The following is a 25,172-nucleotide window of genomic DNA, read 5'->3' as shown; positions in this document are numbered from 1 at the left end:
AGCAAAAAAAAAAAAAAAAACCCAGACTTGGAACAGTGAATAAGGAAGTATAACAATAAGCACCATGATGACCGGCAGAGAGAGAGAGCAAACTTACGGAACCATTCGCGAGAGTCAACGCTGCTTCTCTCCTTCTCACCTTAGGGGCGACATGGTCTACAATTAACACAGGCCTGTACAGTATCATGGTATAAATCATACTATCGAGATTAATATATGTATATCTTATGCATCTTCTACAGTACAATCCCATACAAAATAACATGTGGAATTGACTATATTAAAAGCTACCCACACTTCAACATTACCTAGAATTAGTAATCAATAAGTACAGGTTATATCATCTACAAACACAGTTATGCTTTTTCTGTACTGTAATGCAAGTAATTATCCCACATATAATAGCTCTGTTAATGCTGGAAGAGTTATGAAATGTTTACAAGTGCACAAATAACTGTGGATAAAGTTTTTACCCTTGCACCTACAATAGCTACACCATCATACAGTATTTACATCAACAAATATACAGACTATATGTTAACAAGATTTATATTACAAAATTTATCAATGTACAGCATACTAACTAGTGTAGTACAGAGGAAAACTGAAAAACAAGCCAGAATACAATACATAATTTAGCATACTCTTAACCTGATACAAACAACTATTACTGCACTTAGTATTACTGTGCATTAAATTTTACCACCAAAATTAGTTACGTTCTACACCCATCACAGATAAACTTAACAACTTAAAACTTCTTCAACAGGGAGTAAGTAATTGAAGAAATTAATAATCAAGACACCGAAGATTACTAGTTATATATACTGTACACGCTATTTACACGGCGACTGTTGTGGTATCAGCGGCTTCTTTCTGCGTAGCTTCCTTCCCTCCCAAGAACTCGTACCGTATCAAACGACAACCCTAATGAGAGAAAAGCGCTTGTGGAAAGACATCACTACAAGTATTATTTTCTCTTAAAATATACAATTAAATTTACTGGTTTTGAATATTACTAAATTACTCTCATAAAATGAGTACTGTACGGTGAAACCTTTATATTACGAACTTCTCTCTCCATACAATCCTTGAGATGGGGAGGTTTCACTCTAACGGACCCTCAATATAACGGATTTTCTCACCTATAAAGTACCTTTGTATTTTGGGAAGAATCTATGAAGAGTGTAAGTATGGCTGTACTGTATCCAATAAGTACTGTACATTGTTTTGTAGGTTATTATACTGTAATCTGTTCATTATGGAGATGTCAAATAGCCCGGGCCTCTTTCTCTCGTCTTGGCCAGATAGAGAGCAAATACTGTAATTAATGAAGTGCCGTAGATTGACTAATAATGTGCTTCATTATTGTGTTTATAGAGAACAAGAGGTTCATGTAGCAGAGTGTAGTCATCATGTCGTTTAGTCATAGTCAACGTCCAATTAAATAATCATCTTACCTGTATAATTTGTACCGTTTCATTAGTGAAGTGACAGCTGAAGAGTAGAAGGTTCCTTGGTATGACCTTAATAGCAAACCTCATGAATATTGCCGAGTACAAGCAGAGTGCTGAGGGAGAAATATAAAACTTTAAGCACTTGGTAGATAACATGTATGTTTGTATGTATGTGTATGTACAGGTATGTATGTATGTGTGTACTATGTATGTATGCATGTATGTGTGTACTATATGTGTATGTATGTAAATTTGGTATCCTCTTCTGCCATTAAGGTCTTATAAGACATTTGATAAATTTCATGTAAATTTTAACAGATATATACAGAACATATCTTTAAATTGCGAGCCTTACACACAAAAGCTCTCCAGACAGTCTTTTTGAACTCCCTCAAATTAAACTAGAATCTCTCCATTAACATATCAATTAATGATCCTTCTTTATGGGATGATTTTCAACACCATTGTTAAGACTTGCGGGTACAGCGTAATTTACTTTTTAAATACACTATTGTTGTTTAAATTTCTTTAATTATTTCAAAGACCATTAAAGAAAAAAGTATATTAACTGCTCTTGATTTATGTTGTGTGTTGTTATAAATAATAAATACTAATTACTGAAACACTAACAGGTAGAAAGTGACAGTTAAGACCACAGACAATGCATCCACATATCTTGCATCATAACCTCAACTTACATATACTGTACAGCAGGCATGGGCAACCTTTCCTCAGTCATGGGCCGCATTAAAATTAACGTATTTTTCTGAGGGCCAACCCACCAAAATTTCTATCCTTCCTAACCCAAAAGTAATGTTAATATTGTATTAGCACAGACAGTAAAACAGTTTATCGCTATGTTCACCTTATGATAATTTCAGTTTAAAATCAGTCTTTTTCCCATTTATGAAACAAATCCATCATAATATTTTTTTAACTAGTACCGTATATTAATGTTTCTTGGCATTTGACAGAAGATGAGTGAAGCAATCTGTGAATACGTTGATTTTTCCTACAGTTAAAACATTTTTCTTATGAGACACCCACCAAAATAATGTTAATCTTGGAGCAAGAGGAACTACAATGAAACAACCTATAGGCACAGCTATAATATATATATATATATATATATATATATATATATATATATATATATATATAAACAGTATTACCCCGCCTAACGCGGTTTCACTTAACGCGTTTTATCATATACGCGGTGCCTCGCCAGAGCTGAACTTTCACTTAACGCGGAATTTTTCATCATATACGCGGGAAGCGGCGCGGGCACGATGCGCACAAGGTCGCCCAGTCATCAAAACATTACCGAGTTCTTCACCCGCCACCCACCACAGCCGGCCCAAGTCAGTGATAGTGATAATTATAGTGAGGATATGGACTTATATGGCCTTTGAGGGGTTTGACAAAGAGGCCCTGCAAGCCTCTGTGGTGGATAGTGATACAATTGATACAAGTGATACAGGTGAGGGCCAATAATCTGCCCTCTGCCTCGGAACCAACCCCCCATCCCCGTGTGCCCAGCCATCTTTTCTACTAATGCAAGTGTTAAAAAACCTAATATTATTGATATTTCTCTTAATTATTAATTGTGTGTGCATACCATCATAAAGTTAAGATAAAATTTTTACTACAACATAGTTGTGTGTCGTCAAAAAGTGGAGTTTGGGGGTCGGGCCAGTCTCTATTGGAATTAATCCCATATGTTCTGTTGTTCACTTAACCCACGGCCCACGACTGTGACCGAACGTAACTCGAATCCTGGCGGTTGAGGTTGATTGCATGTAGTCCGCTGCTTTATTGGGCTAATGAAAAAAAAAAAAAAAAAAAATATATATATATATATATATATATATATATATATATATATATATATATATATATATATATATATATATATATATATATATATATATATATATATATATATATATATATATATATATATATATATATATATATATATATATATATATATATAGGAGAGAACTAATCAGTCAAGATTAAATAGAACAGACAGCCAGGCATGAAGGATGAGGCACTATGGAGAGAGACAGTCTGTCCACACCTGTGTGACCATGACCCCACTAGGATTTACCCAACCTTAGTTAATTACCAAGTGACCCATTGCTACATAGCAGCTAATCCACCAAACAGACCGCGCCGAACTTCGCCTGTAAACTCACACAAGTTAAAATGTTTATATTGTTGACTATTTATATTCATTTCACTATTACATTTTCGTAGTTACTTACGCTTAGGTGATGACACAGTAATGAATTGTGTGTGAAGATTATTCTTTTAATAAACATTGCTTTTACTCACCACAAACAGGCTGCATTTACCTGCACAGTGGGCCACATTAAATAAAATTTATCAATCACTCTGTGGGCCACACAAAGATATGGATCGGGCTGTGGGTTGCCCATGCCTGCTGTACAGTACAGAAAACATTGCACACTTGCACGATCTACAATAATTACAATAAAAAATATACATATACAATTTTTGTCCATATTGTATCACACTCATACAATGTGTTTACTTACCAATTGTCATTTTTCCACTTATAATTTCTGGAGGTTTTCTAGTATCAGCAATGGCAGCAATAGGTATTCCCCAATTTGCAACAGGTCCCCAGAAGTGTGTGCTGTGAAATATACAGTAACCAGAAACCATAAGTACTCTTTACCTATTCAAATAATATATTTTTTTTCATAACCTTAAGTTGTGGAATGTAACATTGATTACTAATGCCTTCCAGTCATTCTGTAAAAAAAAAAAAATCATAATACATTTTACAATAAATATCCCGGTAATATGAGATGTCTGATAAACTGTGCTTTTCTGTGTTGGTCAATATTTACAATACTGTGCTGTATTCTGCAATACTATCCTGTGTACTCCTGTCATGTTAGGTTACAGTAGGTTGATTGGTTAATTTCATTTGAGGTCTCAAGTTATTCAGCGAGTAACTGACCCCAGAATGGTAAGTGATGGATCCTTCCTACCCAGTGATTGTCCTTCCTTCCTTCCCAATTAATAATAGCACTACGAAAATTGCAAACACTCAGAAAGTACCTGTATTACTAAAAATCTTTCTAAACTTGCTGCAGCTACTATAGTTTCTTAGCTACTGGGAAAAAGAATAGCTTTAATACTATCTATGAAATGTTCTGACTACTCCTAGTCACACACACAGCTGACTGAAGCTCAATGAACAAGATGGGGACTTTCTTAGGTGGGCAGTAAGGAGCATCTTTACTTAGGAGAAAAGTATGGAAAAATCAGAATAGAACAAGAGTTATTCCTCCACCAGATTTGCTTTATTCTTGAAGTAAAAAATATAAAAATGCCGCAATTTCACTATGTTTTATAGTAGACACTGTTGTAGTTATGGCAAATGGGTTAATATTGACGACTGACCCACAGACGAGTTATTTGTTTTACTGTTTATTTTCTTACTTTATTTTCATCAATGAGTTCTGATATATAATTTCTTGTGCAAATGGTTTGTTTTGTAGATAATTAAGCACCTAGGCACGCATTACAGTACTTTGTCTTCCCAGTGGTAATGTGGCCACATTCGCCTCTCATCCTGCGCTAGTTTAATTTTCAGCACGGCGTGTGAAGGTTCTTGCTGGTCTTGTACTACAGTTCTAGAGCTTATAAAGGAACTTAGCTTGAAAATGCTAAGATTAAACCCAGAATTGTACTTTTATTTATAAACATCTTTCTAAAAAGGACTTTTCACATTCACTATATACAGTACTGTAAAATTAAACCGGGTTTGTGTGCAGAGTCTGTTGTATATGACGTATTTCAAAGCACTCCGCAGCCCAGGCTGGAATAAATGCTGATGCAGGCGGCTGCTATCACAAAAAATGTAAAATTACACCATATCATAGTAAGTTCTTTCTGTTTAATATACCAGGGGTCTGGGGACTGGTAAGGAAGTTAGGTAAGGTTAGGTAGGTTTGTTCGGTTAGGTTGGCGAGGTATGTTTTTCATACCCACTAAGGTTAGGTTAGGTTTAATTTAGAAATAACCACTCTTTAACACATTTGCACAAATTTCAACAGTTTCCCCAATAAAAAAAAATGATGAAATTGCTGCATTTTTAAAATCGTTTTCTATGAAAAGTCAGCTGCGAGTCAGTTGTCAATAATTACCGACTATGTGTTAAAAAGTGTTCATTTAAAGCTCAAATTAACTTAACCTAACATAGCACAAGTTAACACCTGCCATGGGTGAACTTACTGCTACTGAGATGTAGGGAAGCAGCTGTGAAGTCCTCCATATTAGCCATTTTGGTTTTATATATTTGTTTCTAAATTTGCTCCTTCTAGCAGGCTCCTATAGTAAATTATTACCATGTGATGAATACCTGATATAATCAATTACATTACTCCAAGAACATGAAGGGGTTAATATTCGTCCATTGGCTGTCCGCAGTTTCCTGCCATGTTTACATTCAGGTTATACTCCTCACTTAGGAGTTAGATGTCTCCTCGATGTAGGTTAGGTTAGGTAGGTTGGTTCCTTTGGTATGAGAATAGTTTTTTTTTTTTTTGGTGTGTTTAGGACATTTTTCGTCAATCACCCATCACCTTTATAAACAAATTTATCTTACCATTTAATAAATCTCTTCGAGAAACGAAAGAATATATTTGAATTTGGCGGGATTCCAAAAACAAATGTGATATTCGCAATTTATTTGTCGTAATAATCACAAATTTTCTAAGTCCCAATTTGACGTTATGGTGACATGCAACGTCACTCTCTTTCGTTCGTTTGTGTGTTAGCCAGTTAAGTAGGACGTGGCCAGTTAGGTCAGGTAAGGTTAGGTTAGTACGTAGACTCAGTTTAGTTTTAACCTTTTTCCCAACGTGGCCCCCTACATTGTTGGGGAGGACGGGGGTGGTAATAACTAAAAAAGTGATTTGCCCCATAGATATATGTCAGAATCATCTAAAACAGCAAGAAAACTAGCATAAAAATATGTGAGAAAAGGCGATGGGCAGTTAACAAAAAATTACAGTGTTTTGCCCCAAATTTACCCCCATTTTTGTGCAAATTAGCTGTTTCTGTTTAATTGAACTTCTTAATTTTTGGCAAAAACCGCTAATTTGCAAGAGATAAAGGTCAGATTTGTGTAAAACACACCGAAAAATTTTAAGAAAAAACCTATTCTCTTATCAAAACCTGAAGACAGCCATATATCATACTCTTAACATTGATTATCTCTTCCACATAGAAATAAAACAAATATAAACACAATGTAAACCTGGACAACTACCAAAGAAGGAAGCACTAGTGACCAAATCGTACCCTACTATTAGGCATTAATTGGCTATGAATAACAACCTGCCTTACTTTATATTATATTAACTCAACTCACCTCATAAAATAACCCCTAAATTCTTTACTCTTGAGGATATCCAACCCTTTCTTCATGAGAGCCCCGGCCATGGTGGGAGTGGATATACCAACTATTTGTAGAATGGTGAGAGAAGTGATGCCGGTCCCCTTCCCTCAACCTTCAACACTTAATTTCACTTTTATTATTTACTTCTGTTTTACGTGGCGGTACTTGGCATGTTAAAAAGCTGTAGAGAGAAGTGAGTCTCAAAGAAATTTGTACAGAATTTGTATGACGTTCAGTTGCTGTGACTGCTATAATTTAAGGTCAGTTGATGCCATGTTAGAGAAAACTTTTCTCTTTGTGGGATAACTTGTATATAAGTGGTTGCAGATAAATATGGGGAATTATTATTATTTTTTCTTAGAAGGGGATCCTAAGTTTATTTGGGGGGGAGCTATAAGTGCAATCGTAATGCATAAGATGATAAAACCATTTACAATATATAAAAAAGAGGATATGGATCTTACAGTTGATAATTAACCGATTAACTTTAGAAAACACTAGTTCTTGAATTTCTCAGCAAAACTTGGTGTAATGTGTATTAGGGATGATGAAGGTAGTAAGAATATATTTTGCTACTGCAGAGATATTTTAATATATTTTAAGGTTATAAATATACTGTGTATTTCATTTTATTTTATGTCGATCTTTAAAAGGGTTAATTAATTCTCACGGGGTCAGCCACTAACTGTGCTAACTGTATTTATGGTATTTTTCCACCATAATCTTAACATCAACTCCAAGTCCCTTTATACAGCGCCATGGTAGATGTTCACGTCTCAGCATTATCACTCAGACTATAATTCAGCTGCCATTTTATCTCTCCCACCTCACTTGCAATTTCTTCCACACCTTATTTATTTCCCATTTAAACAAATTTTTACGTCTTTGTTCCATCATCAATCCTTAGTCAAATAGGCTCACTGTTTATCATTGTTTGTATATCTGCACTGTCTATGTACCTGCATTTTGTATATACATTGAACATCTGCACTATATTCATGCTTAATCATTGTTAACTTGTATGACGGTTTTACTGAATGAATTAAATACCTATCTATCTATGTAATTATGTAAATATCCTCTTACATATAATAAAAGCGAATGTATTTATCAGATGTCACATTTAACTAAAAAACCAGCCCACCCAAAAGACATCTGCCTCGGACATAACTAGCCCAATTTATCGTAAAAAAAACCTCCAACTGGAATCTACTGATCCGGGACTTTGAGTGGTAATGGGGGAGGTAACAGTAGAATGATGCTACGACAAAAGATAAAGAGTACTGAAAGAGGAGAAAGAAGCATAGAGGGAATGTCGGAGAGATAGGAGGAAAAGAGCACAAGAGAAAGATGACGAGGAGGGACGAGGAGGTGAAAGCGGGGTGGAAAAGATTAAAATTGCATGAGAAAAGAGTAGGTGGTAAAGAAAGGAAAGACGAATGTACTATAAAAAAAAGTTAGCTAGGGAACACCTCGACCATTCATGAAGAGTATAAGAGAAGTGGGGACAGTAAAATCTGTTATATATACCTGCGAAATTTTTATTAAAGGGTTGTTACACGATGCAGCCTGAGCGAATGTTCAACTTTGGAGAAAGCAAGTAAATTGGAAACACAGTCCTCACTAAATTACAACACAGTGACTAGGTAATGAGGTAAATATGAAAAGGGAATCAAAATTTTAAGCAGGCGTGTGCCGTTAGGTAAATAAAACCTGGAATCTTGGATGTGTGGAGATGACGCAGCGTCTCTCTGTCCAGGAACTGTGGCAAGAGGTGAAAGTCTGTGGTGGTGGTGGTGATGGTGGTAGTGCCCAGGAGGAGGAAGTTTGGTATAAAACCGAGTAAACTGAGTGTGTGAAACTGGAGATCCATTATGATGTAGAAATATAGGAAAAGTGTTATAAAAAGGAAAAGTTTATATATGTGAACTGTGAATGGTTGACAGGTAGGCAAGATGTCTTATCTACAGGGGCTGCCTTCGGGCTATCAACAAGAGTTTAGTCATCCCTAAAAGGTGCATCACAACCCCCCCCATGGCGGTGTGAGCTTGAAGAGGAATGATAATTAATTTCTAGCTCCTACACAGGTGGATAAAAACACCTTAGTGAATGGAAGTAAATTTTACAGATATTTTCGACTATTAAGAAATACCGAGAGTTCCAACACTAACATCTCAAAGCATTTAATTTTATTTTTGGCAATACTGATTAATACAAGTAATCAGTATGAATCCACAACGTTACCAGTAGGCTTCGCGTTCACCTCGTGCTGTTGTGAGGGATAAATGACCTTGAGAACACAGGTGCAAGTAACAATGCCAATGATAAGAAAAAATGTCAACAAAGTGGAAAAACGATGGACGGTGTTGAGTGTTTCCTTGTCTGACACACCCACGATAATAAGCACACATTAATGATTTTTTAGGTTTACACGCTGTTGGGTGTGCGTCAGGAAAGTTGTGCAATTACGTTGAGAATGTTTATTCACGAGCGTCAGGGAGAGTTACACATGACAAAATTGTTAAGACCGATGGCCAGACTACACACTTTCGGCACATACAATACGTGACATAAACTTGACATATAATAAGGAATGAGCCATGTCTGGATTATAAAGAGGAAGAGCACTTTCATTTATTTCATGTAGTGTAACCAGTGGTTTGCCTGGCGACTGTTGGGGGATTCTGGTTTTATGTGGCGGGTCTGGAGTCGTCGCTTTCAAGTTAGTGTTGACAGTGGCGGTGGCGGAGTAAGATTGAACACCTTAATCCCAGCGTTGCCAACTCGGGTTTTCAAATGTCGCTAGGCTGGTACCTAAAAGTAGCTAAATCTTCCATGAAAAGTCGCTAGCTATTATTCCCCCCCTTCAGTAATTTGATGCAAATATTTTCATAATGCCGACTATAATGGACGGAGTATAAATAAAATGCATTATGTAAAAATAAAAATATTATTTTTTTTAAAGATTAATGTGCACACTTACCTATTATTCAATACAGTGGCGGCTTGTGAAAAATAAAATGGAGGGACTGCAAGCCTCACACAACATATGTTTGGCTGACTGCTCATGTTTCACTATTTTCTGTGGCAAATGCCTCAAGTCAGTCACACCACTTTTCGTCCATGCCGAGTCCCCACCAAACAATAAGCATGGAAAGCAGAATAAAGTATTTGCCTCGTCACAACCACAGAGCCATAAACACTCATGTTAAACTGGCGTGTATATTCTTTGTTCCTGCTTGTACTGTTCTGTTGAATGGATAAAACTGGTGTAGGTCTTCCTCTTGCTTTGATTTCAGTCTTTTCATTTAATGTCAGCTGGGAAAAGTTGATGTTTTGCAAATACTTCACTAGATTTTCCATCGTCAAAGGGTAATTAAAGAAAGCACGATTTAACCACACCGTCCACACGCAATGTAAACACGAGACTGAGCTGCTTCAAGTGCGGCGGCGGCGCCAATTAATAACAGACATGAATCGTACAGCATTGACAGCAACTATGAAAGTAACTTAAATTTTGGTCTAATTTTAATGAAAATTCACTTAGCAACGTATTGAAAATAATTAAATAACATATAAAATGATATATTTGTTGGTAGTGTATTATTCAGCTGTCTCTCTAAAGGAATCATACGCCTGGCAGTGAGTGTCTGGGGGGACTGCAGCTCTGCAGCCCTATGCACGAGCCGCCACTGATTCAATAGTAATTGCATCCCAGTCCTCTTCGTAGTCGTCGGCAGTGTGAACAACTGTAGAGCTGGAAGCATGTGAAGTGCTTGGTTCAGGTTCTCTTGTAACTGTATGCCTCCACAGTCCCTATCTTTCTTAAAATATCACTAGGAAGTTCATAACTTGCACAACAGGTGTTCTGTCTTTTTAACCCATACTTTATTGTAAGAATTGCCTTTAATGTCGATAGTTTCATTTTGTTGCGCAATTTTGATTTCTCAAAGTTCATATTACTAAATGTGCGCTCTACATCTGCGTTTGAATGTGGAAGAGATAAGGCAGCGAGTGCAATTTCAGCCAGATCATGGTAAGGGTTTTCACCTGTCGCATCTCTGTAATTTGCCACTTCTGACCACAATTTTAGGGTGTTAGATGCATGGACGGGCTGACATCAAGTGATCAGGAACTAGACGTGTCCCTCCTTCTGTACCACGACCCGTTCAAATGTATTAAACTTTTCATATTATTTATTGTCCCTGTAATCCCGTTGCTATATATTATGGCTCGAAATTAGGAAAACTGAGTTTTCATGGACAGTCCAAAAGTATCCAGAAAGTCGCTAGATTTCGGTGGATATCTCTAGATTTGCGACAAGTCGCAAATCGCTCTAAAATGTCGCTAGAAAAAAACAAAAAGCTCTAGATCTAGCTACAAAGTCGCTAAGTTGGCAACTCTGCTTAATCCCTTTTGTTGACATGATGTGGGGAAACAGGTCTCGGTGGACAAATGACGATGACGAATGAATATATTGTAATTATACCTTGTGACCATTGATTTTTTTCCTAATCAAACCTGAGAAGTTGTAACATTTGGATAACTTTTTGCAAAACAGAATCATTTTTTTAAACATATTTTGGTCATCAAATATCTTTCCTCATTAGCTGTATTTTAAAAAAATATATATTTTTTCATTTTTTTAAAGATACTGTGAGGTGGGCTAGTGTCATGAGAAACCAATTTGTATTAATTTTATCATGTAGTGCAACACTATGAGGGGGCCTCTGGCTCTTCAAAAACACAATCCCTGGTTACTGCACAAAAGAGAGTTGTACGGACAATGACCTACTTGAAAAAAAAAAAAAACCAGATCACACAAACGAAAAATTTGCTCAAGTGAAAATGTTAAAATTCGAGGATATTAACATCTACTGCTCTGCCCTCTTTGTTTACAAATCTATCAATCACTTGCTTGACAATAATTATTTCCAGTTTCGGAATAATCAGAGATATAACTTAAGGCACCCAGAGCTACTAAGACCACCCCCTATGGCATAGGGGGTGGTCTTAGTAGCTCTGGGTGCCTATGTGCTCCTCTCAGTCCCAGACCTCCATAAAATTTCATGGTGTGACGGTGTGGAACAACTTACCCCCACCCATCCGAGCAAAGACTACGTTCCCTTCCTTTAAATCATCTCTTAAAAAATATTTATTGTCTAGGTATTAATATTTCTTGTAATATCTACTATATTTACAGTACCTGCTTTTATTGTACCATCAAAACCGTTTTATCGGAAATTATCATGTAAATAGATAAGAAATTACCATTGATATGAACATATTTGCCAACTAGACATAATCCTGACAGCTCTGTCCTCTTGTTCAACCTTAATACTGTACAACCAGGGCCGGATTTACCACTAGGCCAAGTAGGCCATTGGCCTAGGGCCCACCGGTATCTGGGGGCCCACTGAAACTAATTTGTTGCGCAGCGTGCCAGTGTATAACCTTGTTTCAAGTGTACACCGAGTATTTCATTATATAATATATTCACAACCATAAGGGCCCCTGTACAATAAGTATAGGGCCCGGAGTATGGGGCCCCTGTACAATAAGTATAGGGCCCGGAGTATGGGGCCCCTGTACAATAAGTATAGGTCCCGGGGTATGGGGCCCCTGTACAATAAGTATAGGGCCCGGAGTATGGGGCCCCTGTACAATAAGTATAGGGCCCGGAGTATGGGGCCCCTGTACAATAAGTATAGGTCCCGGGGTATGGGGCCCCTGTACAATAAGTATAGGGCCCGGAGTATGGGGCCCCTGTACAATAAGTATAGGTCCCGGGGTATGGGGCCCCTGTACAATAAGTATAGGTCCCGGGGTATGGGGCCCCTGTACAATAAGTATAGGTCCCGGAGTATGGGGCCCCTGTACAATAAGTATAGGGCCCGGAGTATGGGGCCCCTGTACAATAAGTATAGGTCCCGGGGTATGGGGCCCCTGTACAATAAGTATAGGTCCCGGAGTATGGGGCCCCTGTACAATAAGTATAGGTCCCGGGGTATGGGGCCCCTGTACAATAAGTATAGGGCCCGGGGTATGGGGCCCCTGTACAATAAGTATAGGTCCACAGTGGTCTTCAACTGGCGGGCCATGGGGTGGTTCTCAGGTGGGCCACGGACTGGGCCCTATAGTAAAATGAAGAAAATAAGATAAAATAAGATAATAAAACAAATATATATACATTTTTTAAATGTCCGTGTCCCACCATCTATCTATCTATCTATCTATCTATCTATCTATCTATCTATTTATCTATCTATCTATCTATTTATCTATCTATCTATTTATCTATCTATCTATACATACATATATGCTGGAGAGAGAGAGAGAGAGAGAGAATAAAGTTCAAGAAACCTTCAGCGCCTTGACATGTGAAGGACAGGATCGTTTCACGTTCAGTACGTCTCAGGGTTACCGTTGGTTTGCTGACAGCTCGTTCAGCCAGTCAGTATCTTCTCAGCCTCAGCTCAGAGTGAATGCCTACTCAGAAATAAAGAAGCTGTTTAGCTTCTTAACGGAGTATGACAGTATGAAATATGATGATCTCAAAGCCCAACTGGAATTGGTTGTCAGTACCTATTCCAGTGACCTGGAAGCATCTGTTCTAGTTGAGTTTTTGCAATTTAAAGACATTTTGTCTTCTGAATCTGACAGGTCAGTGACAAACATCTCCACGTTGCTGAGGTCCAAAGATGGTATTTTGACAACTGCCTTTCCAAACATTAGTATCTTGGTAAGAATTTTCCTTTCCATCCCCATTACAAATTGTGAAGGAGAGAGGTCTTTTTCTACTCTATCTAGGGTGAAAAATCACCTGAGGTCTACCATGGGACAAACCAGATTAAACTCACTTTCATTATTTACAAGTAGGTAAATCCGGCCCTGAGCTCAGTACATTATCATGTTACAGTACAATACAGTATTTGGATGTAAAGTGTTTACTGTACTGGTAATTATTGTGTTTAACTTAAATCAATCAATCCGATATATCTTTTTAGCTTCACTTCCTACACGACTTTGTGAATTCTGTCAAATGCCAGTAGTGTGTGTTGCTGATAACATATTCAAACAACTAACGGGGTAAATAGATTATCCTGGGAAAATGCAAACAAAATTTCACGGCGAATCATAAACAACATCTGCTGTTTCTCAGCCTTGCCTCTCAAGTATAGTACTGTACAATAGTTTAACAGTAATAACATCGACTTTGTTCAAAATCTCAGTATAGGTACTCTTGAACATGCTGCTTAAGGATCTGTTGACCAAAATTTAATATCTGGATTATTTCTTGTTCAAATGGGTTTTAGAAAAATTTAATTACTTTCGCAAGTCATTAGAATAAGTAATAATGCAGATATCAAATTTTGTTTAACAGATCCTTAAGCAGCATATTCAGGAGTACCTATACTGAGATTTTGAACAAAATCTATTTTTTGGCCAAAAATCCTGTAAGGCATAAAAGACTTACAATTTTTTTCATTTTCGGCCAAAAAAATAGATTACGTGAATAACATACTTAAATCATTAAGGTTTGCTGGTGAAAATACTGTAATAAACACGGGAATAAATAAGTGGAAATAACAGAGATAAATAAGAGAAAAATGGAATGGAAGACCTAGAGAATACAAGAAGAAGAAGAAGAAAGTAAACGAGGTGAAAGAAGACAATAAGAAGAATGAGAAGTGGAATAGGGAATAAATAACAACGATAATGTAAATGACAAGAATAATAATCAACAAACAAAGAGTAGATTGTGGGGAGGGAAGGAGTGGAGGAATGAGGGATGGAGAGGGTGATAGGGAGGGATGGAGGGAGGAAATGGAGGAAGAGGAAGTAAGGAAATAGCGGAGTGAGTGAAAAAGGGTATAGGGAAAACGCGAAGGATGGAATGAGGGAGAGAATGAACGAAAGAGTGAGGGAGTAAGTGAACGAGGGAGGAAAGAAGGGAATGAATGAGTGTGTGGGGGAGTGGGGAAATGAGAGAGGGAGAGAGATAGAGGTCTGAAACACACAGGACTGGACTGGACAGGTGGGTTCAGAGGAGTGAGATTTTAGTCAATCATCCGGGTTCGTTCACCTCTGTTGCCTCTGATGGTAATAGTGAGCTCACTGGGTCAACAGAGACGGATTTGTTGTCGTATTCATCAGCTTGGTGAGTTGCGGTCAATAAAGTAGTCCCGTTATCAATGCTGTGTGTGTGTGTGTGTGTGTGTGTGTGTGTGTGTGTGTGTGTGTGTGTGTGTGTGTGTGTGTGTGTGTGTGTGTGTGTGTGTGTGTGTTAGTGTTAGTGGATCAAATTGAAATTTAGTAAACATTATACTACCCAGAAACCCCGTACAGGTAATTATTCTCCTGGCACTTATTAACACACTAATTAGTGGGGATAATCACTTTATCACCTGTTTTTATCTTCCGTTTGATATTTCGCGCGAATATTATACAGTACATCTGAGCTGTTTGTCCGTCTGTCCATCTGTCAGGTGAATAGTAACCACCTTTACGGTTACCGCCCAGCACTAACTGATAGACTCACACTTAAGGTCGTTATGTGAAATAAGTTTTAATGTGACTTTGACCTTTGTATACTGTACTACCTCGCTTTAACTGTGTTAGGATCTGGGTATAGGAGCTTGTATTAAAGATGTGGTCAGGGTGTATCAGTGTGTAGCAAAGGGTGTAGTAGGGTGGATTAAAGATGTATCAGCATGCAGCAGTGTGTATTACTGGTAGGTCAGGGTGTAGCAGGGTGTTCTAGAGTTCGCTCAGGGTGTGTTAAAGCCAGTGTATGTCAAGTAGTGTATAAGGTCTAGGGTGTGTTAAGTCCAAGGGGTGTCAGGGTGTAGCAAGGAGAGCCAGGATTGATCAGAGTGCGTTAAAGTGTAAAGACAAGGACCAAGGAGTGTATCAAAGTGTAGTAGAATAAGCCAGAGGGTGCATCAGGGTGTAGGCGCAAATATTGGAGTAGCAAGGTGTGCCAAGGTGTGCCAAGGTGAGTCGGGGTGACGTGGGTGAGTGTCAGGGTGTAGAAGGGTGTGTCAGGGTGAGGTGGGTGTGTCAGGGTATAGAAGGGTGTGAAAGGGTGAGGAGGGAGTGTCAGGGTGTAGGTGGATAAGGCCTAAAACAAGTATAATAAGACAATGCTACATTCATGGGCTGAACAAACTTCTGCCATATTCATAACAACACGATTCTTACCACTTTCTCCTTCATTATACCCTCCCTCTCTCTTCCTTCCCCCCTCCCTTAATCCTTCTCTCTCTCTCCATCCCCTCCTTCTCTCTTTCTCTTCTTCCTCCCTCTCTCTTCTTTCTCCCTTCCCTTAATCCTCCGCTCTCTCTCCGTCCCCTCTTTCTCTCCTTCCCTTAATCCTCCCCCCTCTCTCTCTCTCTCTCTCTCTCTCTCCTTCCCCTCTTCCTCCTCTCTCTCTCCGTACCCTCCTTCTCTCCTTCCCTTCATCCTCCTTTCTCTCCTTCCTTTATGACCTCCCCACAGCCACTCACCCTTCATGACCTCCCTCACCCCCCATACCCTCCTCACCCCACCTTCATGACCTCCTCACCCCTCCCTACCCCACCCCTTCTGTGACCTCCCCTGACCCCTTCCTCCTCCCTCACCCCCACACCCCTTCATGAGCCTCCCTCACCCCACCTCCCCACACCCCACCCCTTCACCCACCTCCCTCCACCCCCACCCCTTCTGTGACCTCCCTCCCCCTCCCTCTTACCCTTCCTTCCCTCCTCTCTCCCCCACCTCCCTACCCCCATGCCCTGCCTCACCCCCCATCCTCTTACACCCTTCTGACCTCCCTCCCCCACAAACTCTCCCTCACCCCACCTTCACCACCTCCCTCACCCCACATACTCCCTCACCCCCACCCTCTTCATGACCTCCCTCACCCCCACATACCCTCCCTCACCCCTCACCCCCCCACACACCCCACCTTGACCTCCCCTCTTCCCCCACGTGCCCTCCCTCACCCCCCTCACCCCACCCCTTGACCTCCTCACCCCCCCTGCCTCACCCCACCTCCCTCACCCCCACCCCCTTGACTCCCTCACCCCCCAGCTCCCTCCCACCCCACCCCTTCAAGCCTCCCCTCACCCCCCAGCTCCCTCCCCACCCCTCTTCAGCCTCCCTCACCCCCACATGCCCTCCCCTCACCCCCTTCAGCCTCCCACACCCCCACATACCCTCCCTCACCCCCACCAGCCAGGACTGACCGCTGCACTTTCTCTGCTGGTCGTTCACTTCATTGTATTTTTTTGTTTTGTTTTTTACTTCTCTTCAAGTTTAGATTTCCGCTTTCTCTTTCTGTCTGTGCCCTCCCACTTTCTCTCTCTCACTCCTCTTTCTTTCCTTCTTTTCTCCTTTGTCTATTTTCTCTCGTTTTTCTTTCTTTTTCTTTATTCTCTTTCTCCCCATCTCTCTCACTCCACTCCTTTCCTTCCTTTCGTTCTTTCCTCCTTTGTTTCTATTTTCTCGTTTTTCTTTATTTTTCTTCCTTCCTTCTCTCGTTCTCCCATTTATTCATTTTCCGTGCGTTTCCTTCCTTCTCTCGTTCTCCCATTTATTCATTTTCCGTGCATTTATTAACTTGTTTATTATATTTAAAGGTACATGATATAAGAGTTTGGTTTATTAATGACTGTTTAACTTTATATATCCCAGGTGTATAGAAAAAGATTCGAGTTCGAGATGTTCTTTTGTTTTTTCGATGTTCCTTTGCTTATACAAGATATGTTCTCTTGTTTTTATCCGGCGTTCTTTTGTTTATATTCGAGATGTTCTTTTACTTATATTCGAGATGTTCTTTTGTTTTTTATTCGAGATGTTCATTTGTATATATACCGACTGTCGGCCCATACTTGTCTTTATATTGTTATAAGTATACATAATGAGTTCGGATAAAGGACACGTTCAGTATAGAAAGAGGCACTGTGGCTGGCACTGAACTGGACTGTCTCCACTACCTCAGCTGTATAGTTAGGAGCCGATTTATATCTTAGTATGAGTTAGGTGGCGCTTCAAACTCGATCCAATGATTCTTAAGGCAAGCAGAAGGGTATAAAATAATGTATTTACTCATCCACGGCACTCAAATTTTATGCTACCCAAAAATTTATGGATTAGAATGGGAAAAAATATAATTAATGTTTATATATATATCTGAAATGTGTTTGATTTTTATGTTTTAATTCATCTCTGTAGTTTGTATCAACATTCACAAGTCACACTCAACTCTTAACTTATTTCTAACTCAAAATTTCACTAATATGATTATAAAAGTGTATTATTTTGAATAAATTTGCATTATAGTTTTCAAATATTTATACCAAGTAACACCACAAGTTGTCTTATTATTCACATTATTTAATTTACAGCCACAACTTTCACCTGAGTGTCACTAAATAATAATAAAATCTTCTCATGTGTTTGTTTATTGACCAAAATTCCAGGATTCTGACACATTTGGGTCAAGTCTCACTTTCTCTTGATTTCCATCGTTTTTAAGACAGCCGCTCTCACTCCCCCTCCCCCACTTCTCTACTGTGGGGCGGGGCGGGGCGGGGCGGGGCAGGGCAGGGCAGGGCAGGGCAGGGCAGGGCAGGTAAGGCAGGGTACCAGGTGTATTATAAGACGTGGTATCCCTTCTTGACTGGTAACCTTACTCATTGTCGTTCTTGGTGACTTAATGAACCATTATTTTCTGTTGATATTTACGTCCGTTCGTCAGCCCAGGAGAAGTGTTTCCGAGGTCGATAGTCAGTTGTTTTATATTTTTACCGTTCAGTGATTGCTTCCTTGACTGTGTTATGACGTGATGCTGATGAGGTAGATTATCGATGTTAAAAATTTTGTTTATGTTTCTTTCAGCGTTAGTAAATCTTTATACGTATTCTGAGTTAATAAAGTTTTCATTTAAATTTACGTCTTTCATGGTAAATAAGCCGGTTTACAATATCTTTCAGATCAATAGATAGACTTTCTATAAACTCCCACCAAGACAAACGTGTAGTACCGCCCATCTACAAAACACGCTTCTCATGCTTCATTTTTTTTAGAGAGTTAAAAGGTGTCAATATGTGCCTGAATAGAAACCTGGTCTGATATGTTATTGTTCTTATTGGAGCTGAAAAGGCATAATCCTGGGAAGGGGCTAGGTAGGGGATGGGGCTAGGTAAGGGATGGGGCTAGGTAAAGGAAGGGGTCAGGTAGGGGAAGGGATTATGCACGGGAAGAGACTAGGCAGGGGAAGGAGCTAGGCAGGGGAAGAGACTAGGCAGGGAAAGGGGTTAGGCAAAGGAAGGGGCCAGGCAGGGGAAGAGACTAGACAGGGAAAGGGGTTAGGCAAAGGAAGGGGCCAGGCAGGGGAAGGGGCTAGGTAGGGGAAGGGATTAAGCAGGGGAAGGGGCTAGGCAGGGGAAGGGGTCAGGTAGGGAACGGGGCCAGGCAGGGAAAGGGGCGAGGTAGGGGAAGAAAGGATCATCAGACAAAACAAAAAGGAATTTGTTTTATTCACAACTCTTTTACAAGGACTGTATCATCCACTACACAGTTTATGTTCTTAAGACTAAATGCAGAGATGATTAAAAAGTACCACCGATCTTCTTTTGTTTTACATGTTACCGATCTTCTTTTGTTTTGCATGTCACCGATCTATTTTTGTTTTACATGTCATCGATCTTCATTTGTTTTACATGTCACCGATCTTCATTTGTTTCACATTTCACCGATTTTCTTTTGATTTTTACATTTCATAAATTTTCACTTACTTTACATTTCCTTATTTCTTCTTGTTCATCATCTATAAGTAAACACTGAAGAGAATATTCCTTAAAAATTAACAGAAAGAAGAAAAACACAGGAGAATTATCAACATCCATTACAACATCGAGGGATTCATTGATAAACATCCCAACATTCACACAACAACTACAATCAACGTGGTGGCTGAGGCGGCAGTGGTCAACATCTCAACACTGTACTCCATATCGTAACCTGCTGATGTGTAACTGATAAAGGGTTTGGCTTCCTGAGGGATTACACACACACACACACACACACACGCACACACACACACGCACACACACACACACACACACACACACACAATCAGAACTTAAGTGTGACGTGAAACAAGTATAAACTTATCCTAGGTAGAGCAACGTATACTTTATATAAGCTGACCAAATAAGGGATGGAAGCTAAGGTAGTGGTGGGTGGAGGGAGGGCAGTGGTGGGTGGAGGGAAGACAGTGGTGGGTGGAGGGAGGGCAGTGGTTGGTGGAGGAATGACAGTAGTGGGTGGAGGGAGGAGAGTAGTGGGTGGAGGAAGGGCAGTAGTGGGTGGAGGTGGTGGGTGGTGGGTGGAGGGAGTGGTGGGTGGAGGTGGGCAGTGGTGGGTGGAGGGCAGTGTTGGGTGGGGGAGGGCAGTGGTGGGTGGAGGGGGTGGTGGGGTGGAGGAGCAGTGGTGGGTGGGAGGGAGGACAGTGGTGGGTGGAGGAGGGTGAGGCTGGGGTGGTGGGTGGAGGGAGAGGCAGTGGTTGGTGGAGGAATGACAGTAGTGGGTGGAGGCAGTAGTGGGTGGAGGGTGAGAGTGGTAGGTGGGAGGAGGGAGTGGTGGGTGGAGAGGTGGGCAGTGGTGGGTGGAGGAGGAGCAGTGGTGGGTGAGGAGGCAAAGGCCAGGTAGGGTGGGGAGAGACAGTGGGTGAATTTGGGGAGGGGAGTGGTGCTGGGTGGAGGGAGGCAGTAGTGGGTGGAAGGAGGCAGTAAGGTGGAGGGAGGGCAGTAGTGGGTGGGGAGGGAGGGAAGTGGTGGGAGGAGGGAGGGCAGTAGTGGGTGGAGTGAGGTGGAAGTGGTGGGTGGAGGAAGAGGGCTGTAGTGGGGTGGGAGGAGACTGTCTAGTGGGTGGAGGATGCAATGGTGGGTGGAGAGGGAGGGCAATGAGTGGGTGGAGGGAGGCCCTTGGAGAGGGAGGAGAAGTGGTGGGTGGAGGGAGGGGCAGTGGTGGTGGAGGGCAGAAGTTGTGGGTGGAGGGAGGAGTAGTGGGTGGAGGAGTGGTGTGGAGAGAGCAGTGTGAGGTGGTGGAGGGTGAGGCGAGTAACCAGTGGTGATGAGGAGGGAAAAAGGAGTGTGGTAAGTACTTAAGTAAGGGAATGGGAGAGAGGGAGAAGGAAAGGAGGGGAGATAAGGATAACGGGAGAGAAGGGTGGAAGGAGAGAGAGGAGAGAAGGAAGATATATACCACACAATAAGGAGGAGCATAACGTGTCCTGCATGATGACCTATTTATAATATTTACAGCATAACATTAGTGGAGTACAGACACAATAACTTAATAAGAGTTGTCACTGGAGACCGAGTGTCCACCTGTCTCATGGCCCACCACCTGGCCGCCACCTCGTACGCCACCCACCTGCGTCCTACTGAAGATAAGAGAGGGAGAGACGTAGGTGGTGCAGGAGGGTATGGGGGTCGGACATACAGACACACAGCCGCCCACCAAAAAAGACTAGAGAAAGTGGGGCTATGGACGACACTCACGCCGATACACCAAGTCGATCTTCATAGGAATCACTGTCGACTGAGCCGCCACTAAAAAAATTATCAAACCCACTGGCACCATCTAACGGGCCAAATGAGTCAAACCCAGCGAATCCATCATCGGCTGACTGGCCTCCAATGCCACTTCCAACTCCAGAGAATCCAGTCTGACCAACTCCACTTCCCAGGCCTGGCAGACCAACTCCGATACTACCTCCTCCACTTCCATACCCCCCACCTACAGCACCACCGCCGGGTGAACTGATGCCAAGGGCCACTCCATCATCACCAGTACGACCAGCATTAATTTCTGCTGCTTGTGCGGTGACGGTGAATCCTTCCAGATTACCAGACGACAGTTGCTGTAGCTCTTGGGCAGATGGAGGCTGGTCATACTGCACAAAGAATACCTCAGGGTCGTGGGTCTCCGTAGGCGGCACTTGTATGACCTTCTGGTCGTGCACCAGAGGCCGTTGGTGCAGCACGTAGATGATGGTCTTCTGTTCTGTACGTGGCGGCAGGATGGGTTGTGGTGGTGGCCGAGGTGCGGGGGCGCGGATGAAAACAATCTTGTAGTGTTTGCGAGGTGGTCCGGCAGCGATAGGAGGCAGGGGTCGAGGAGGCTCAGGATGCGGGACGTTCACATAGATAGTCTTTGTAGGTCCAGCCCCACCACCATGTACTCTGGGGGCGCCATATCCGGATGCTGGTGGAGGAGGAGCACTATAACCTGTAGAAGGGCCCGATCCTCTGCCTCCGATCAATGGCACGAATCCGCCTTGCTCAAAGGACGTGTCCGGGAGTGGCGTGGAGGACACGTGGGCAGCGGCGACCACCAGGAGCATGGCACACTGCGGGGTAGATGGAGGTGAGACATACACGAACAACAGTGAGGAGTTATGATGGGTGTAAGAGAGAGAGAGGTGAGCATTGTATCCACTCGTCCTCGGCACACTCATCTTATCAACAAACAATACAGATGAAATAGGTTGTTCAGCTCATCAACTTCTGCGAGAAATATTAGTAGAATAAGCTGTGGGATAAACAACAAAGGAACAATAGTGGCGGCAGCACAGTACCATACATAACAGTCTAAACTAAAGAACTTCCTATACCTGTTCTCCTAATAACTCCTGACCAGGTGAGTAACTCGTTCAGTTAACCTTAAGACAATAACTACTCTAACGTCGTCGATAATTACATTGAGAAGTATAATTGAGACGAAAACCCATTATCTTGTCTTCAGTTACGACGAAAAGAAAAAGATAATCCCTCGTGTGACTCCTTGAAGACTCGTCAAGATCTACTCAGTCAGTCAGTCAGTCAGTCCCTTGCAAACCATCTGTTCATTGTTATAGTTCCTCAATAAAAGTAAAATTATAATGACTGACGCACTGAATCCACTAATTTTAAAAGTAACAGTGTGAGTTGTGAGGGGTGATGTGTGTGAGCTGTGAGGGGTGATGTGTGTGAGCTGTGAGGGGTGATGTGTGTGAGTTGTGAGGGGTGATGTGTGTGAGCTGTGAGGGGTGATGTGTGTGAGTTGTGAGGGGTGATGTGTGTGAGTTGTGAGGGGTGATGTGTGTGAGCTGTGAGGGGTGATGTGTGTGAGTTGTGAGGGGTGATGTGTGTGAGCTGTGAGGGGTGATGTGCCGTTGTTGTCATAACTCGTTGGGGTGTGTTGTTGTCAAGGAGTTGTCTCACTACTGCTACAGCGGCTGGATGGAATACCACGACCACCACTAACACCCTAGTACCACTAACAAGGGGCAGGGTCACCCGAGGGCATGGGGACCGTAAAGAACATCACAGGAGTTAGTACACCATCACTGATCACAAGGGCACTGCACAAGTCACCGACACACTCAGAAAACGCGCGAGCAATACTGTTAGAGGCACACTACTGTACGGTGGTGGGGGCGACTAACCATCAGCATGGTGGCGGTGCTATGGTGACGCGTCGCACTGTGGGGAGGTGTAGATCACAGAGTTACAGCAGCAGGGAGGAGTGCAGCCAGCCAACCAGTCGACTCAACCTGACCGCCGTTCACCACTGATTGAACCACGCGACGCCCGCGCCGCTTTTTATACCTACTCTCACTTGTGGCCAGTCCGACCCACCGGTGTGGCCAGTCCGACCCACCGGTGTGGCCAGTCCGACCCACCGGTATGGCCAGTCCGACCCACCGGTATGGCCAGTCCGACCCACCGGTGTGGCCAGTCCGACCCACCGGTATGGCCAGTCCGATCCACCGGTATGGCCAGTCCGACCCACCGGTATGGCCAGTCCGACCCACCGGTGTGGCCAGTCTAGCAACTTTGTGGCCAAACCGGCCTACTGCTTCGGCCAAATCGGTAAATCTGTGACCAATGTTGCCTGGACTGACTGACTCTGCCTTGTTTACGGTGAATGTAACCTTCTGTAGTCGGTGTGGCCACCAGAAGGTCAGTGTGGCACCAGAAGGTCATTGTGGCCACCAGAAGGTCAGGGTGGCCACCAGAGGAACAGTCAGACCGCTACTACATCACAATTTCAATAAAGCAAATATTTTTGTATCTCTTTAGTATCTGAACTACACACACACACACACACACACACACACACACACAGTGGACTAGCTTGGCATCTTGAGTGAGAAAGTGAGAGGTGAGGCGTATATAGATATAAAAAGCCCTAGAAATATCATCATTCCGGTTCTAACAGCCCCCAACCCGCCCCCCTCCCTCTCTCTCTCTATCTCTCTGCATCTCTCACTCTCTCTCTCTCTCTTTCTCTCTTTTCTCTCTCTCTTTCTTTATCATTCTGTATCTCAGTCTTTCTCACTCATTCTGTCTATCTATATGTCTGTCTGTCTCTCTCTGATTGTCTGTCTCTCTCTGATTGTGTGTGTATCTCTGCATCTCTGTCTCCCTCGCTCTCTCTCACTCTGTCTCTTTATCTCTCATAAAGGAATATTGACTCTAAACTTTATTTCACTATATTAAATTGTTATCTTACATAAGCGAGATGCAGTACAAGGATTATTAATTATTAAATAACAAGAGACTGTCTAGATGAACATTATAAAACAAGTGACTGTCCATAGGTAAATATTATAAAACAAATGACTGTCACTTGTTTTATAATATTTACTTGTAGACAGTCACTGGTTTTATAGGTAAATATTATAATCATATGACTATCTACATTATATAGGTAAACATCACAAAATATATGACTCTACAATATCATAAAACAAGTGACTGTCTACACCCTAAAACAAATGACTGTCTTTAAGTTATCGGAAAAGTACTTATAACACATTAAATACGAATTAATATTATGTACAGAGACCATATACAAAGTTCTTAGTTACTTTTTTAATTTCACTGTTATTCATAAATACTTTGAGCAACATGTATCTGTAGTCAATTTGAGTTGCAATATTGATAAAACTTAAAATTATTGCAACGTTGACAACCAGGACGTGGAAATAATAACACAAATATTTTAAACTTCATGAGATAATTTCATTTTGACTTATAATAAACTGGTTTTAAATATCACCCAAGTCTAATTTTATTCAGTTTCCTTTTATGCAACACAGATATAACACCATTCCTCCTCACTCACACACAGGCCAGGAGTATTGTGACACTCGCCTCATATCCAGTGTGAGGGCGAGAGGTCTTCCTATGTAATGTTAACAAAAGGAAAAGTTAAACAATACCAGGAAGTTT

The 25,172-nt window shown here is 41.5% G+C and overlaps 2 protein-coding genes across 2 annotated transcripts; both read right to left on the bottom strand.

The window, feature by feature from the left end:
* Positions 1-208: 208 nt before the first annotated feature.
* On the bottom strand, positions 209-7,147 carry LOC121877256 (mitochondrial pyruvate carrier 1-like). The gene is made up of 4 exons (XM_042382908.1): positions 6,874-7,147; positions 4,022-4,122; positions 1,461-1,570; positions 209-927 (listed from the first exon to the last, which is right to left on the bottom strand). Exons 1-4 carry the CDS (start codon positions 6,942-6,944, stop codon positions 841-843), a joined length of 369 nt encoding a protein of 122 aa, XP_042238842.1. The 5' UTR covers positions 6,945-7,147; the 3' UTR covers positions 209-840.
* Positions 7,148-20,999: 13,852 nt separating this feature from the next.
* Positions 21,000-23,525, bottom strand: LOC121877364 (glycine-rich RNA-binding protein GRP1A-like). The gene is made up of 2 exons (XM_042383090.1): positions 23,381-23,525; positions 21,000-22,303 (listed from the first exon to the last, which is right to left on the bottom strand). The coding sequence occupies exons 1-2, from the start codon at positions 23,387-23,389 to the stop codon at positions 21,449-21,451; spliced, it is 864 nt and encodes a 287-aa protein (XP_042239024.1). The 5' UTR covers positions 23,390-23,525; the 3' UTR covers positions 21,000-21,448.
* Positions 23,526-25,172: the final 1,647 nt, after the last annotated feature.

Source organism: Homarus americanus, unplaced genomic scaffold, assembly GCF_018991925.1.
Source record: "Homarus americanus isolate GMGI-L3 unplaced genomic scaffold, GMGI_Hamer_2.0 scaffold367, whole genome shotgun sequence".
Lineage (NCBI taxonomy): Eukaryota > Metazoa > Arthropoda > Malacostraca > Decapoda > Nephropidae > Homarus > Homarus americanus.
This window is presented reverse-complemented; position numbering and strand designations above follow the sequence as displayed.